The following is a 16,428-nucleotide window of genomic DNA, read 5'->3' as shown; positions in this document are numbered from 1 at the left end:
GAGAACCTATACTATTTCAGACAAGTGATTGTCTAGTCTCTTCTTAAAAAGTGATGGAGCACACATGATTTCTGAAGGCAAGCTTTTCCACCTTTTAATTGTCCTCACTGTTAGGAATTTTCTCCTTAATTCCAGGTTGCTTCTCTCCTTGATTAGTTTCCACCCATTGTTTCTTGTCCGCCCTCTGGTGCTTCGGAAAATAAATTAACCCCCTCCTCCTTGGGGCAGCCTCTCAAATACTGGAATACTGCTATCATGTCCCCCCTAATCCTTCTTTTCTCTAGACTGGCCATTCCCAAATCGTCCATTGCATCAAGGATTGTGCATTATACCCTGTGATACGAAAGAACCTGTACTTGAAGGAAAGAGCTGTTTCAAAGTAGTGTTGTGATAAAAAAAGATGTGATATATGGATAGCAGTTTTTGAAAAGTACCATCCAGCTGTATCTCCCAAATGGTGCTATTATCTAACAAAGTAATTAAATGTGTGGAGGTGGCATGTTAGAGGGAGCAATCTCTTCTTTTTGTGTCACTTAGAAAATCATACACCTTAGAGAAAAAGCTAAATATAGTTCAAGTCATCCAGGAGCTTGTGACCACTTAAACATAAACATCCCATCTTAGTATTCCCATGAGATCTATTTGTTTATACCTTTTGTCTTCCCTGCCCGGACAGAAAATCAGGCATCTCCTGCTGCTTCTCTCTTAATCCCATTGTGAGGACAGACCTGGCAGAATTCTCCAGACAGGACTTACCTAGATAAGGATCTTTACTGCAGATGGGGGCAGAGCCATTCCAAAAAGCTGATAGCCAAGCCAGAAACATTAGGGGAAGAAGAAGGTGACAGTAGTTTTTTTTTCAGTGACAAAGACTTGAAATAGAAAAAAAGATAAAGCAATGGGGAAATGCATTCATTGGTTCCTGTAGTTCTGTCCATTTGGACTCATGTAATTTATTTTCCAGTATCTGGAATAATAATTCATGAAATGGAGAGTTTCTGTTATCATTTTTTTTAGGAACAGTATTTTATGTCTGTAATCGCATACATGTAAAATCAAATGTAAGTGACTAAGGTTAAAGGAATATTATTTGAACACCAGAAGATTTATGGGCATGATAAAAGCAAAGCAATGGAGTTGAATTTGTGGTAGATGGTTCTGTGTTCTGGACTCAGTTTGCTTTCAAGCTTCAGTGATATAGTCTGTGAAGATTGAACTGACATCTTGTATTGTAAGGAGAGCACAAGAAATCTATTTTTAACTTTTGCAGCTAAATTCACCATGCTAAGTGCTTCCTATTCTCTTAGCTAGCTGGAAAGTATACCATATGGTTACAGTGATTCTTGTCTTCTGAACTGGGCCTCCAAGGTTAAATCTGCTCCTTTTGCATGCGGTGGACTATGATTTCTGATCACAGATTAGTTTTTAATTAAACTGTTCCAGCAGATGTAGAAAAGTCTTCATATTTACTTTATTTCTTTAATGTAGACATGGATGTTGCTGTGACATAGCAATGGAAGAACTATTTTAGGCATTGATATGCAAATTTGTACATCAAGCAATTAGAAGCAATTAAAGCAGGATGTAGTGTAATTAGAAACTGTTTTGTTCTAATTTTATTCAGAGAGGGTTGACATGTTGTGGAAAAGTTTTAAAAATAAAAGCATAGGCAGTGTCTACTGTTTATTGAGATGTATGCAGGAAAAATAACAATAAGGACTGTGCATATAATTCTGTGAGATGCTTTATTTGTGAGCTTTACTTCCTGGATCTGCTTCATAAACCCATGAAGCAGCCATAAAAGCTTGAAACCTGATAAAACTGCTTCAGGAAATATCCAAAGTCTTCCAAACTTGGATGTGTATGTATTGAAGTACTTGAAAAGCTGCCATATGAAACAACAACAACAACAACAACAACAACAACAATAACAACAACAACAACAATAATAATAATAATAATAATAATAATAATAATAATAATAATAATAATAACAATAATAATAAAATATAAAGATTCAAGATGGCAAATATGATAAAATGAGGTATATCACTCTCTCTTACTGAAAGCCTGGGCGAAGAACCAGTCTGCACAGTTCATTTAGACAACAGCAGAATGGGGGTCCTCCAGATCTCAGGGGCAACCTCATTCCTTTGCTACAGCAAAGTTTTGGGGTCCCAAGAGAGATGACATTTTTTAAGGAACTTAGAATGTGTGAACCCTACAGGATCGAATTGGCTGGGCAGATATAATGGGAGACAGATGGTCCCTTGCCCAACCTTAAAAAGAACTGTACTGAATGCCATAATAGCAATAGCATCATGTTCCACATCATCAAAAGAAGACTCAAAGGACAAAGGTTGTATCCTTTGTAGAAAGTAGAGATAGCACAGCAGCAGCAAGTAATTGTCATAATGTAATATAGCATAGTATATATTGTAGCATAACTTTAATGTACTGGGCTCAGATTTAAAGTGTTACAATCCTAAAATGTTACCCCTTAAAGGTTGGGGACTCCCTCTCTACCCAATCATATTAGAGAGGTAGAGTTTCAGGGGAAGAGTCACTCCTAGCAGATCCTGTTGATTACCTACATTGGGATCATGATGGGAAAGAATGGGAGGTATGGTTATTATCATCTACTGATCCATTTGTGAGCAAGACCCATCTGTATGTGGGAAGTACTTTTTTGTTTTGGTTCACCTACTACTTAGGCAAATGATAGCAGATAGGGTTGGTGCAGGAGGAATAGGTACAACATTGGAGCAGCAGATGTAGGCTATGGCCAGGGTGGCTTTTGCCCAACCTTGTTTGATATGCTATTTGTAGAATTTTTTGCATCAAGATGCCCTTTGCCACAGTAATTGATACCATCATCATCACTCTCCATTGGACTAATGGCAATGTATTTTAGTTTAGACTGCTATTAAAAATAATTTGAAGCTGCAACTGATAAAACTACTGTACAGTGACCTGACTATTGATAAGAGAAGTTAGGTCCAAGAGTTTGATATGGTGGGGTCATTACATTCACTACCTTTGAAGAGCATTTGGAAGTTTCACCTTGTGCAGGCAGTTCTTGGGGTCCCTAGGGTGACCTATGTTACACCACTAGTCCACAATTTGCACTGTTGGCTGGTCTGCTTCTGGGTGCAATTCAAGGTGTTGGTTATTGCATTTAAAGCCCTACATGGCATGGATCCAGGTTACCTGAGGAACCATCTCACCCTACTGGGACTGGCCCCCACCTGTGCAGGGAGAGGAGGCATGCTGCAGGTCCCATCCCATAAGGAATTCTGGCTGGCAGGGTCCAAGAGAAGGCAGCTTCTGCCCTTTGGAACGTCTTATCCCTGAAGTGAGATTAACTCTTACCCTTCTGATAGTCCGCAACAGTCTGAAGACCTGGCTCTGCCAGACGGCTTGGGACCCCAATGGGGAAGAATCATACTGGAGATGGTTGATGAACATCTTGTTCCCTTCCCATCTTTTAATGATAATTTTATTTTGATTGTGATTTTCATTTTTATTGCTTTAGAAATATTTATCAATTAGGATTTTAATGTTTTAATGCTGTAAGAAGCCCAGAGTCATTTCGATATGAGGTGAATGGCAAATAAGTTAAACAAACAAACAGACAAACAAACAAACAAACGTTGCTGCCAAGAGGCTTTCAAGATAGTTGTTTTAATTGTTAAGCCTTATAAAATTTAGTACCCATGTGCTTTGCAGGATCATGTCTTCCAATTGGAATCATCTGCCCTTTAAGTCCCCAAAGAAGCTTCTGTGAGTCCTCATGTCATGAACCCTGAGGGACATTATGAAACACCTTGGCCCCTTGCTAACATTTTGCAAAGATGGTGGACTGGGAAGTCTATGTAATGTTTACTTGTATTGATATTTTTGTTTAAATCATCATGAAGCAGGATAAGTTAAAATGTATTGTATATGTAAGTGTGAGTGTATGATTGGATGGATGGATGGATGGATGGATGGATGGACAGAAGAACAGACAGACAGATAACGAGGGGGTTGTGGGCTACCATCAAATATAGTAAATCAGCTTTCTTCCTTGGAGAGACACCCTGCAGCTTTGGGGTGAGAGAGAGAGAGAGAGAGAGAGAGAGAGAGAGAGAGAGAGAGAGAGAGAGAGAGAGAGAGAGAGAGAGAGAGAGAGAGAGAGAGAGAGAGAGAGAGAGAGAGAGAGAGAGAGAGAGAGAGAGAGAGGTTTCTGAAAAAGAGAGTTAGTTGCATGAGACTAAAAAAATATGTAATATTTTGCCTCAAAGCCAAAGTTTTTAGCCATCTGTTTAATTCATATTAACCCTGCCATAATATTTTTTTTAAATGTTATTTATTTATAAACTTGTTTCTATTCATAAAAATGTAACTTCAGCTCACAATTAACAGCATGAATCACATTTGAAAACTTCTGCGTGTTTGGTTTGAAATTATGTAAAGAGATAACAGTGCGAATAAACCAAGGCCTTACAACATCTTTGAAAGAAATGCTGTGCGCCATGTTAGATGTTCATATACTGTCACTTATATCACTAGAAAAAGGGGAGACAGGGTGGCTGTTCATGTACTTGCATTGGGAAAAAGCTTATGAAGCAGATGTGCAAGACTGGAAGAAGATGCAAATCTGTAATTATTTAAACAGAGACCCATCATATGCTCTCCTACATGTGAAGTGCCTATTTCACAAAAAATACGTAGCTCTGAAATAGCTTTTTACTGCAGATTGGCCTCACTTAATGACCATCATGAAGTTGTGATAGTGCTGAAAAAGTAACTTTACAACCAGTCCTACGCTTATGGCCCTACCATCCCGTGATTAACATTTGAGCACTTTGAAACCAGTGGGCATTTGCCATCATTGCGGCATCCCACGGTTGCGTTATTGTCACTTGCGCATTTCATAACTGACTTCTGAAAAGTAGAATCAATGGTTTAGCTGCTGATAAAAGCACAAGTTGCAATCACATGATTCTCACAACTGTGGGTGGTTTGCTTAACAACTGTGGCAAAAGTGACACTGTAAGTCCATCACTTTCATGTGATGTTTTGCTTAGAAATGGAGTGAGCAGTCCCAATAGTGATCACTAAGTGAGGACTATCTGTACTCTTTTCTACATAAATTTACTGTGTTAATTCCAGTTTTGATTTAGCAGTGGTGTGGAATTCTTGGATCTGCTTGTTATTTTGTTACTGATTTGGTGAAAGTGAGACCTCTGTTGCATTTCCTGTTGGTTAAAAGCAGTCAGAAGAAAGCCTGGATGTGGACCCTAGGGATAATACTGGCTCTTTTTGTGCCATGACTGTTTAAAAGAATTGCTCCTGAAGAATCGGAAGCTTTCCTCAAAATGATCAAAGCAGCACCATCCCACTCCTTTGGTATGCAATACCAGGTTGCCTTAGAAAGGTGGTAGGAGTTGTCTCACAACACGTGATTGTGCTTTTTTATTAATCTGACATCCTTTCCTCCCCCTTCCCAAGACACCACTTCCTTTAGGTATTTTGCACTCAGCTTCCCTCAGAAGAACCAAGGTGGGCAAAGGCGAGGAATCTGGAGAATTTTAATCCAAAAATATCAAGATAGCTAACTGTCTTATCCTGCTGTAGACATTCACTTGTTAAATGTTTTATGGACATAAGGATATTACGTGACATAAAATAGGCGATCATTGGTAAAATGATGTGTTCTTTGGTTTCTCCCTCTTTTTTCATAGGTTGTATATGTAACGGCTACATTTCCATACGTCATGTTGTTGGTTCTACTGATTCGAGGAGTAACATTACCTGGGGCCTCTGAAGGAATAAAATTCTACCTGTATCCCGACCTATCTCGTCTTTCTGACCCACAGGTAGGAACTTATAACAAAAACTTAATAAACATTTTGTACATTGTTTTTGCCCTTTTCTGTCCTTTCTTAATTAGAAATACCTTCACTTTCCACTATATGCTGAAAGCAAAGAATCGTAGCAGCGGGACTCAATTTTTCTGAATAATCTGTGTTATAGACACTTTGCACAATGTACGATCAGATTCGTAGCAAAATCTGAATAAACTTTCTCTCAAACTCAGCTGTCACAAAAACAGTATCTGTAGCAAACCGCTGAAAACTGTACCATAAATAAAACTCATTTCTTGCTTTGCATTTTAAATGATCAGCTAGTGTATTATTCAGTAAGAAGAATGAAACTGATGAAGAGATATTGCTTGTGAACAGCGATTTGGACCCTGACATTAAGTACATTCCAAAACCATTCTAGGTGGCAAAAGCTGATCTGTTTTTTTCTTTGGCATTCAAAAATCAACATAGGAAAAATATAGATCCTTACAAGGTTACATGCATTTTATTGCTTAGTTTTACAGCAGAGATCAGCATGTGTGCTAGAGTTGGAGAAGAAGTGGGAAATACCATTGGTCATTTCAAATTCCTTTTTAGAAATGACAAATTCATCTGTCTTGCCGTACAGTGGGTTTTCAGGTACAAAGGCTGTAATCTGGAATACTTGCTATTGTTTTTATTAGTTTGAATATTTTTGTAGAGGTGTGTTCTATGTGATGAAAACTAATTTTATATAATGTTCGTACTTCTTTACTGTTATGATTAATGTGGTGATTTTATTGTTTAATTGATATTTTTATTTTTTATTTTAAAGACAATATATGTTTTCTAAATATATAAACTGCAATTTAACATTTTATTGATTTCTTTATTTGATTTGTTAAGATTGTGCAGCATTAACAAATCTAATAAATAGTTATATTATCTGAATGAGGCTAAAGTCCGTAGTAGCATGGGCCTATTGTCTAATGGGAAATTTGGGAGAGCTACACATGTTGCATCTCTGTGTCATTTGTCTGCTTGTAAAGTTCTTGTATTGCAAGGCTTTATGAGAGTTTCAAGAGTCTTTATCTCAATGTTCAGTTTAGCCTCAGTTAGGAATCTTAACGGTTGCCAGAAAAAAACCCACTAATGCATAGAGTTAAAATATCAAACAGCCAGATGCAATTCCTTATAGTTACTTACAAAATGAATAAACCCTGCTTACAACTTAAAAAAAATATTGTCAGATTTGGGGACAATAAATCAATCTGCTTAATAGCATACACCAATGAAGGAAAAGATAATATTCATTCACTTTCTGTAATGCACTTGCTCCATTTTGTTCTTAGTAAAAGGTCTTCAGCTTTTGTGACTGTTCAATTCCTTTCATTTTTTTCAAATTATAAAACATTTTCCCCCAGAATTGAAAGGCACTGCACTGCCCTAATATAGAAAGCTAATATGTTTTTGCACACATACCGTTCAAAAATGATGTAATTCTGAACTTATTTCCACAATACTTAATATGCCTTAAGTTTTCTGAATTTAGCATCCCCTAAATATGTTGGATATATTTCATGAACGAAGGCAAATATACATGTCCCCAGATAATGTTACAGGATCCAGTCTGGAGCCTTGGATGTATCTGTTTTATAGTTCTTGAGATATGAAATACCCAACTTACAATGGCAATTGGGGGCAGAATTTCCATCACTAAGTGATACAATCATAAAACACAACTGCATCATCTACCAATGGTAACTCTTGCAGTCCCAGCTGCTATCATCAACTGAATCCCACGACTATTGGGCAAAGCAACTTCCTGCAACCAAAGTCAGTGGGGAAGCCAGCAGGAAGTTGCAAGTCCCAGACCCACAAGTAGGTAAAGTGACTGCTGCTGAGTGGGGAATGGAGCATGGCGGTAAGGGAGGGGTATAGGAGAGGCTTGAGTAAGATGCACAAGAGTGCAAGGGGATGCACAAGTGCTACCCGAACCATGGAGGTTGTGTGAGAATGTGAGAGATGTAGTACATGAGTCAGGAATGGTGCTTACATGTGCAAAGGGAAATGCCACATGGTTTGCGAGGGTGTGTGGGGTGGCACAAGTTGGTGAGGGTGCACAAGAGGTGCAGTGTGGGTCATGGAGTGGGTGCAGGGGTGCAATGCATTGTGGGGAAAGTACGCAAGGGTATATGAGAGATATTGGGTGAGTTGGAGAAGGAATGTGTGTGTGTGTGTGTGTGTGTGTGTGAGTGAGCACCCAGATCAACTGTTTTGTGGGAAGAATTCTAGTTACAGAATTATCAGTGTAGCAGTTAAATCAGTACGCTGATGATACTCAGCTGTACATTTCCACCCCAGGCCACCCCAATGATGCCCTTGACGTGATGGCCCGATGCCTGGAGGCCGTAAGGGTCTGGATGGGGAGGAACAGACTCAGGCTCAACCCTTCCAAGACTGAGTGGCTGTGGCTGCCGGCGCCTCGGCATAGTCAGCTGACTCCATCGCTGACTATAGGGGGCGAAATTTTGGCTCCCTCGGAGAGGGTACGCAATCTGGGGGTCCTCCTGGACCCACGGCTGACACTGGAAGACCAGTTGTTGGCCGTGACCAGGGAGGCGTTTTATCAGGTACGCCTGATTTACCAGTTGCGGCCTTTTCTGGACCGGGACGCCTTGCGCACAGTCACCCATGCCCTCGTCACCTCCCGCCTGGACTACTGCAATGCTCTCTACATGGGGCTTCCCTTGAGGAGCACTCGGAGGCTCCAGTTAGTCCAGAATGCGGCCGCGCGGGCGGTGTTGGGAGGGACTCGTNGGTTTTAAAAACAATTTTAAATTAACAAAGGCCAAATCTAATATTTCATTTTAATTATGTTTTTTAACGATAGTATTGGGGTATTTTTTGTATTTGTTTTTATCAGGCTGTCAGCCGCCCTGAGTCCGCAAGGAGAAGGGCGGGGTAAAAATTCAATTAAATAAATAAATAAATAAATAAATAAATAAATAAATAAATAAATAAATAAATATGATACTAAGTTAATTGTATATTTAATAGACTATGAGCCAGACACTTTCTTAGAACACAGCTATCGGACGAAACAGGTACCAATATAGCAGAGGTGTTATAGCTCAAACTCATTGGAAATATTAGTCTCTGATTCTGGAAATTTTTTTTCTATTATACAGCTACTGGCCTAAGACAGCAAAAATGTTGTGTATTCCCACATAGATAGGAAGTTAAGATACAATGTCTCTTTTTTTTCTCCCATTTCTGATAATTCTTTCATATTGTTTTCAGTAAGGACAGTTGATATACCAGGGAAAAATGTTATTACTCCACACCTACATGCACTGATTTTATGTGAACTCCTTTGATAGAATAAGAGATGTTTGTCACAATTAACAATAACTAAATAATAATTTAAAATTTGCACCAAATATTCTGCTATAAAAAAAGTATTTCTTGATTCAGAGATTAGCCATCTTTTCCTCCGAGCAAGCTAGTCCCCTTCCTCAATATTTTGATTTACTTTTTCATCTCTCACCCTATTTCTATGACCACTGAGAATACTTATTCCTTACTGGCTCTTTTTTGATGATTTCTGGGGAAAGAAATCCAAGAAAAAACCTACACTCCCATCCATGTGAAGATTCGTAAAGCATCTTTGGAAATGATGGGATCTCCACGGGGATTGATTCCAGCCATTACATTTGGACCACATAGCACCATATAGATTTACAATTCAGATTGCCATGTGATGTCTTCTGAAGTTTATATTGCAGTGATTCTGTGTGCATTGGAGTGAATACTTCCTGAAATTTTGGTAGAGAATGTGACCAATAGCCAAGTTGTATTTCATAATGTAAAATTTGCTCTGATTCTTTGTATCCCACAGTGAGTAACAGCAGGAGTCTTCAAACTTGGCAACTTTAAGACTTGTGGACTTCAGCTGGCTGAGGAGTTCTGAGAGTTGAAGTCCACAAGTCTTAAAGTTGCCAAGTTTTAAAACCCCTGAGTAACAGACTCATCTGAAAGACTCTGAGGGAATACTTTGTTAATCTTCAGGCCGTTAAGTGGCATGCTTTAGTAATATTTGCAGTGTAAGTAGTTGATTTAATATTAATATCTAGCTCAGATATGATCTCATATTGATTAAGAACTTAATTTGTAATTTAGAAATTCATCAGAATTGATAGAATTTAATTTAATGGACATCCTCATTTTTTGCAGTGTTTTTTGCAGTGATTCATATGAAAAAAATAAATAAAAATAAAAAAGCAAACTGTATGGTCAGCATGTTGCCTGTATTGATTTCTCATTTGATGTTATGATTATGTGTATATACAAGATAGTTATTCATGCAGAATCTTGTTCATAAATCTGTGTGAATGCCTGAAGACAAAACGGTATTTTAAACTTGACTGCTTTTAACTGCGAGAGATCCCATGGGGCAGTCCATAAATCCTGTTAAAAGGTATCTCTGCTCAGCAATAACAAGACACTTGGATGTGAAATCCAGTTGTTTCTGTTCACAGGTCATCTCTTCATGAAAGCAGTGTGTGATAGCACTTTCAGTTGAGCAACATGCTGTTAGTTTGCTTTCAATTTTACACGTTGCTCTTAGAATGTTTGTTGTTGATTCTTGGAGTCATTTTATTATTATGACATTTCACAGATAGCATCGACCTATGATTTAAAGTTTTGAAAGATAAACTCGTGTTTCAGAAAGCTATTTATTCTATTACTTGCAAATCTTTCTTATGAATGTTTTTTGGCTTACATAAAGGATAGATTTATGAAGCAATTTACTCTCATATGCTGTAAAGCTTTTCATGGAAACATAATTATTGCAATGATTTACTATGTCTTTTCATCTTGTACTGTTTTTTGCTAGTGGAGATTAGTTGACAAAGTATGGAAGTAGAACCCTAGTAAATTTATTTCTGATATCTATCTATCTATCTATCTATCTATCTATCTATCTATCTATCTATCTATCTATCTATCTATCTATCTATCTATCTATCTATCTATCTATCCATCCATCCATCCATCCATCCATCCATCCATCCATCCATCCATCCATCCATCCATCCATATGCTTATTATGTATATGTATATGTATATATTAAAAATAACACTAAAAATAGATGAGTGATCCCTGGGTATATCCATACTAATAAATAACAAAAAGTGAACACCAGGGAAATTTAAAATCATTAAAAGTTTTAATAAAACATTAAAAATTTTAAAATTTTAAAAGATTATAAAACAGACCTAGCTTTCGTTGGTTCCTACCAACATCATCAGGGCATAAATAATTCAATGGGAGAAAGCATTTATACACCAGCCAATGCTTGCGCCCGACTCCTAGACCTTGTAATAGGTCCCGGTCGGTCAATCATTGTGTTCATCATGACTAACTCCTCCTCACTTCCTTTGCCTACGTTCCCATGGCCATTAACCCTCCCCTTGCTCCGTGATTGTAAAATAGGGAGGTGCCTGTCCTTCTTCCAATTCAACCCACAACCATTGCAATCATGATGTTTTTTCTTCTCCTCTCCTTTAAGATGGCCAATAGATCCCTTTCCCAAGCCACAATTGCGATAGTCATTTGGGGATTCTATCTGAGGTATCCTGCATTCACTCCCATCACCAAACTTTCCTTTCAACTCTACTCCCCGGATTTCACTGCTACCGTAATCATTAGTAACACCTGTCCTCCCCTTTTTGGTAGACCTCAGTTCGTAGCACTGATTAAGCTGAGCACTCCTGTAAGTGGCCTCATCTATGTCAATCGCACTTGGGGGTGGCCACCCCCGTGCCTCGTCAAGATGTTGTCCCTCCTCCTTCCCCTTCTCAAGGCACAGTCCGGATCTTGATTCAGCAACCATACCCTCACCCCCTTCTGTCTGCCGTGCTGCCTTTCGAGGGCATGTACCAGTCCTGAGCGGGGGGAGCTCCCGATCGTTTCCTCCATGTATACCTTCATGGGGGGTAGTTTTTGCAAGGAGCTCATTATTCCCCTTCGTGAGGCTCACTCTGGGTCGTAGTTCCATAAGCTTACTTTCGTCCCCTTTGGTCCGCCGCACCCCTATTTGAGGGCACGTAATAGCTCCCAATGGGAAGATCTCGCAATCATTCCCTTCTCGTGCGTTTACCAGGATAGATCCTACCGAGTCATCAGCCGCATCACACAAACACGAATGCGATCTCGTCAGGTAGGTATGGGAATCCACGGTCCCATATCCCATCTCCTCCTCTGAACGTCTCTCGCAACGCATGGTGGTATCCGATGTTGTGTTGGCTCGATCTCCAATACCAACCGGTTCTACTGTTCATGATGGATGTGCTTTAATCCTCCTGGCCCTAAAGGTCTTGAATCGTTGGTCACTACTCCCATAGGTGCTGATCCTCTCCAGTGTGGCGGTGGGATTGTTGTTATTATTTTGGTTATCCCATAACGACCTATTACAAGCCTCCCATGCCCTCAGGTACAATACGCCGGGCGCAGATCTATATGCCGATTGATCGACTCATCACCCGAGAGCCAGGCTTCTTTAAGCAGTCTACCATTCTTAGTAGCATCACTGGCAATCACCTTCACCCCATCAAAATCAAATCTGTGACCAGACTCTACCATATGTGTCAGAATTTGGGAATATTGTTCCCCTCTTCTTATGGCCAATTTATGCTCCTGAATTCTAGTTATGACCCTCTTAGAAGTCTCACCCACGTAATTATTGGAGCAGTTGCTACAGTTAATCATGTATACCACTCCAGATTTCTCTGCCATGGGGAGTGGGTCTTTTAGCCTCATAATACATGAGCGCAACGTCCGGCTGGGTTTGTGCGCTACCACGATGTTATAAGGTGCCAGTATTCTGGCTGTGGCCTCCGAGACGTTGCTAACATATGGGAGGGTAATACGTGTCATCTGGGAAGGTAGAACCCCCGTCTGTAGATCACTGGGGGGTCTAGGTAGTGCACCATGGCGTTTAATGAACTTTACTGGATATATTACAAGGTCTAGGAGTCGGGCGCAGGCATTGGCTGGTGTATAAATGCTTTCTCCCATTGAATTATTTATGCCCTGATGATGTTGGTAGGAACCAATGAAAGCTAGGTCTCTTTTATAATCTTTTAAAATTTTAAAATTTTTAATGTTTTATTAAAACTTTTAATGATTTTAAATTTCCCTGGTGTTCACTTTTTGTTATTTATTAGTATATGTATATGTATATGTATATGCATATGCATGTGTGTGTGTGTGTGTGTGTGTGTGTATTCTTATAATAAGCTTAGAGCTAATACTGAGTGTGCTTATAATATAAGCTTATATAATATGCACTTATAGTACATGCTTATAATGTGAGTGTGATTCGTCTCTGGAATAGTTCACCAGGCTGACAGTATCACAGTTTTCAACAACAAAGTTGTTTTCCAAATGTCATTCATTCATTCATTCACTCACTCACTCACTCACTCACTCACTCACTCACTCACTCACTCACTCATTCAATTTATATACCTTCCCACCTCACATTCATGACTCTGGGCAGCTTACAATTTAAACATAATACAGTATCAAAATAATAAAACAGTCATATAAACAGTGCAAATATTAAAAATAATTAAACCCAGACAGTACAAGAACCGTGAGAGCACAGTTCAAGAACATTGCAGCCATTTTATGGGCTCCAATCATTCTCTGATCCTAGGGCAGATGACAAAGCTAGGGCTTCAGACCATTCCAGAAGGCCATCAAGGTCAGGGCCAATCTGACCTCAGGAGAATGATATTCTGCAAAAATTATTCTGTAAATTATTGCTTATTCCATCTATCTTTGAGATGAAATGAGTTACATTACATCTAACAAAGGAATATCTTGAACCTCTGAGACTCCCCAAAAATCAGTACTAAATAGTCTTAGCACATTTTTAAATTTTATTTATTTATTTAGCATTTGGCATGAAAAACCTGGGTAGCAGCAGTAAAGATGTATAGAAAGAACATAATAATATGATATACAGTAACATGGAAATGTGTGGTCAGTTTTGTAAGATATAAGAAATTCAAGAAGTTATATATTAAAATTACAAATTACATTTTGAAAAGCGTTGTTTCACACAAACTCTTTGGATCATCTAAGTGATATGTGCAGATTTATAGAAACTGAGTACACATTTCTGTTTTTCCAACTGCTTTACTTAGCTAAGCCAAAACATTTGCACTGAAATATTCAATCCAATAGAATATTGTGCTGTTAAAAGCAGCAATGCCATCTTGAGGTAAAAATGTGTTCAAGCAGGCTGACTCAATTAGCTTTTTAAAAGACCATGAATATGTGTTTTGATTTCACTGCAATAGGGAAAGATGAAAATAGTGCTGGCTTTGTGACAGTAGTTGCAATCCAATTCGAATACATATTACTGCACTGATAAAGAAAAATCTTTTTTGAGGCAATCGCCTCTGCAACCTTTTCTAAACTGCAGATAATTATGACCAGTGTGCAAATTTCATCAGAAAAAGTTACATATAGGCAAAACTTTAAATGTGAATAATTTTAAATGGAGTGAAAACATATTCCATACTAAAATAGTCTATTTATATTAAAGATAGGCTATTTTTTAAAAAAAAAGTTTTCTTAAAATGTTTCTGTCTTAATAGTATAACTAGTATCAACATCACAGTATTCTTTTTTCAGACAGAGAAAAGACATGCCATGCTTTTTTCTGTGCTTTCATTTGCATTTCTCCCATATTATTTCATTTCTGGTACATTGCTTTCTGTTTTTGAACAGTTACTGTCTGCATGTATAAAAACTATGGATGCAATACCTTTATAACACGAGATAATTATATGCTATAGCCTTCCATTTTCTGTCAAATTAATAGGCACCTTGCAGATACCATCTCATTAACCAAGAAGGCTGGAAGAATTTTTTTCAGTCAGCTCTATAATTATGTAATTATTGTCAGCTCCCCATCTCCCATCTTTGTATTTCAACAAAATCACACCATTCAGCTCTATTGATCTTGCCTTTTCTCTACATTCCATCTTTCAAACTTAGCAAAGAATGGGGGACAGAAATTACCTAGCCTGTTCCATGCCAATCTATTGATCTATTTTTCCATGTGGTGATCTCAAGTCATAAGAGAGAAAATTATTGTAGAAATAGATATGACCTTTTATGTGGCTTTTCAGTGGCTATCACAGCAGGCTTAACATGATAACATATTTTACAACATAAAATGATAGCATATTGTGCAATGTAGGAAGAACTACAGGAGGTATGACATAAAATATTTGTAATTTCTCTGACCAGCTTATGTTATTGCTTATAAGAAAAAAACAGTACTCAGGATAATCCCAACACCTTTAATAATACTATTCCTTTTCCTTAATAGTCTTTCTGATTGTCTCCTAGATATATTGGACTTTAATTTCTACAATTTCTAGTCAATATGGTCTTGATTGGCAAAGATGGCTCTAATATAGTATCATGAATGAAGGCAAATATATGTCTTCCAGGATAATGTTGCAGGATCCAGTCTAGGTCATTCACCAGGACCAGAGGTTTAGTCTTCCAAGCTTTCGGACTTGTTCTCGAGCCCATTCTCAGGTAACCTCTCTCTCACACATTCTGGTGAGAGAAAAGTTCTCTTAAGATGGACTCCAGCAGGAGTCCGAAAGCTTGGTAGACTAAACCTCTGATCCCAGTGACTGACACAGATTGATTATTTTGGAGCATCAGATAAGGAAAACCTACTAAATAAAACTACATAAGATCAGAATGGTAATACCTTACTGTAGATCAGACATGTCAAACACAAGTCCCAGAGGCCGGATGCGGCCCGCGAAGTGGTTTCATGTGGCCCGTGAAGCCATCTTGGAAACAGTGAGGGAATGACCCCCTCTGCCTTGGCCCTGGCCCAGGCCAGCCGGGAGCCAATGTATAATTTTGTGGTGGCCATCTATGCTGAAACGCATTTAGTCTTAGCTCCACAAGGCCGTCTGGAAACAGTGAGGAACCAGCCCCTGCTGGCTTTGTGACAGTAGTTGCAATCCAATTCGAATACATATTACTGCACTGATAAAGAAAAACCTTTTTTGAGGCAATCGCCTCTGCAACCTTTTCTAAACTGCAGATAATTATGATCAGTGTGCAAATTTCATCAGAAAAAGTTACATATAGGCAAAACTTTAAATGTGAATAATTTTAAATGGAGTGAAAACATATTCCATACTAAAATAGTCTATTTATATTAAAGATAGGCTATTTTTTTTTAAAAAAAGTTTTCTTAAAATGTTTCTGTCTTAATAGTATAACTAGTATCAACATCACAGTATTCTTTTTTCAGATAGAGAAAAGACATGCCATGCTTGGTGTTTCCAGTTAACATATTTTATTAAAAATAGTTATTTATTTATTTATTTATTTATTTATTTTTTGGATTTATATCCCGCCCTTCTCCCGTAGGACTCAGGGCGGCTGACAATCTATTTAAAATACATACAAAACAATACAAATTTAAAATTAATTAAAAGGAATATTTAAATAATTGTCGAATTTTAAAATATAATTAAA

At 38.2% G+C, this 16,428-nt stretch overlaps 1 protein-coding gene across 1 annotated transcript in view; it reads left to right on the top strand.

The window, feature by feature from the left end:
• LOC107302474 (sodium- and chloride-dependent GABA transporter 3) overlaps positions 1-16,428 on the top strand; it is a 96,369-nt gene that overhangs the window by 42,551 nt on the left and 37,390 nt on the right. The window contains exon 6 of the mRNA XM_015831581.1: positions 5,730-5,864. Coding sequence (XP_015687067.1) covers positions 5,730-5,864 — 135 coding nt within the window. The remainder of the gene's footprint in view (positions 1-5,729; positions 5,865-16,428) is intronic.

The sequence above is a fragment of the Protobothrops mucrosquamatus genome, unplaced genomic scaffold, assembly GCF_001527695.2.
Source record: "Protobothrops mucrosquamatus isolate PMUCROS unplaced genomic scaffold, P.Mucros_1.0 scaffold_263, whole genome shotgun sequence".
NCBI classification, from domain to species: Eukaryota; Metazoa; Chordata; class Lepidosauria; order Squamata; family Viperidae; genus Protobothrops; species Protobothrops mucrosquamatus.
The sequence above is the reverse complement of the archived record's forward strand: the minus strand, read 5'-3'. Positions and strand labels throughout refer to the sequence as shown.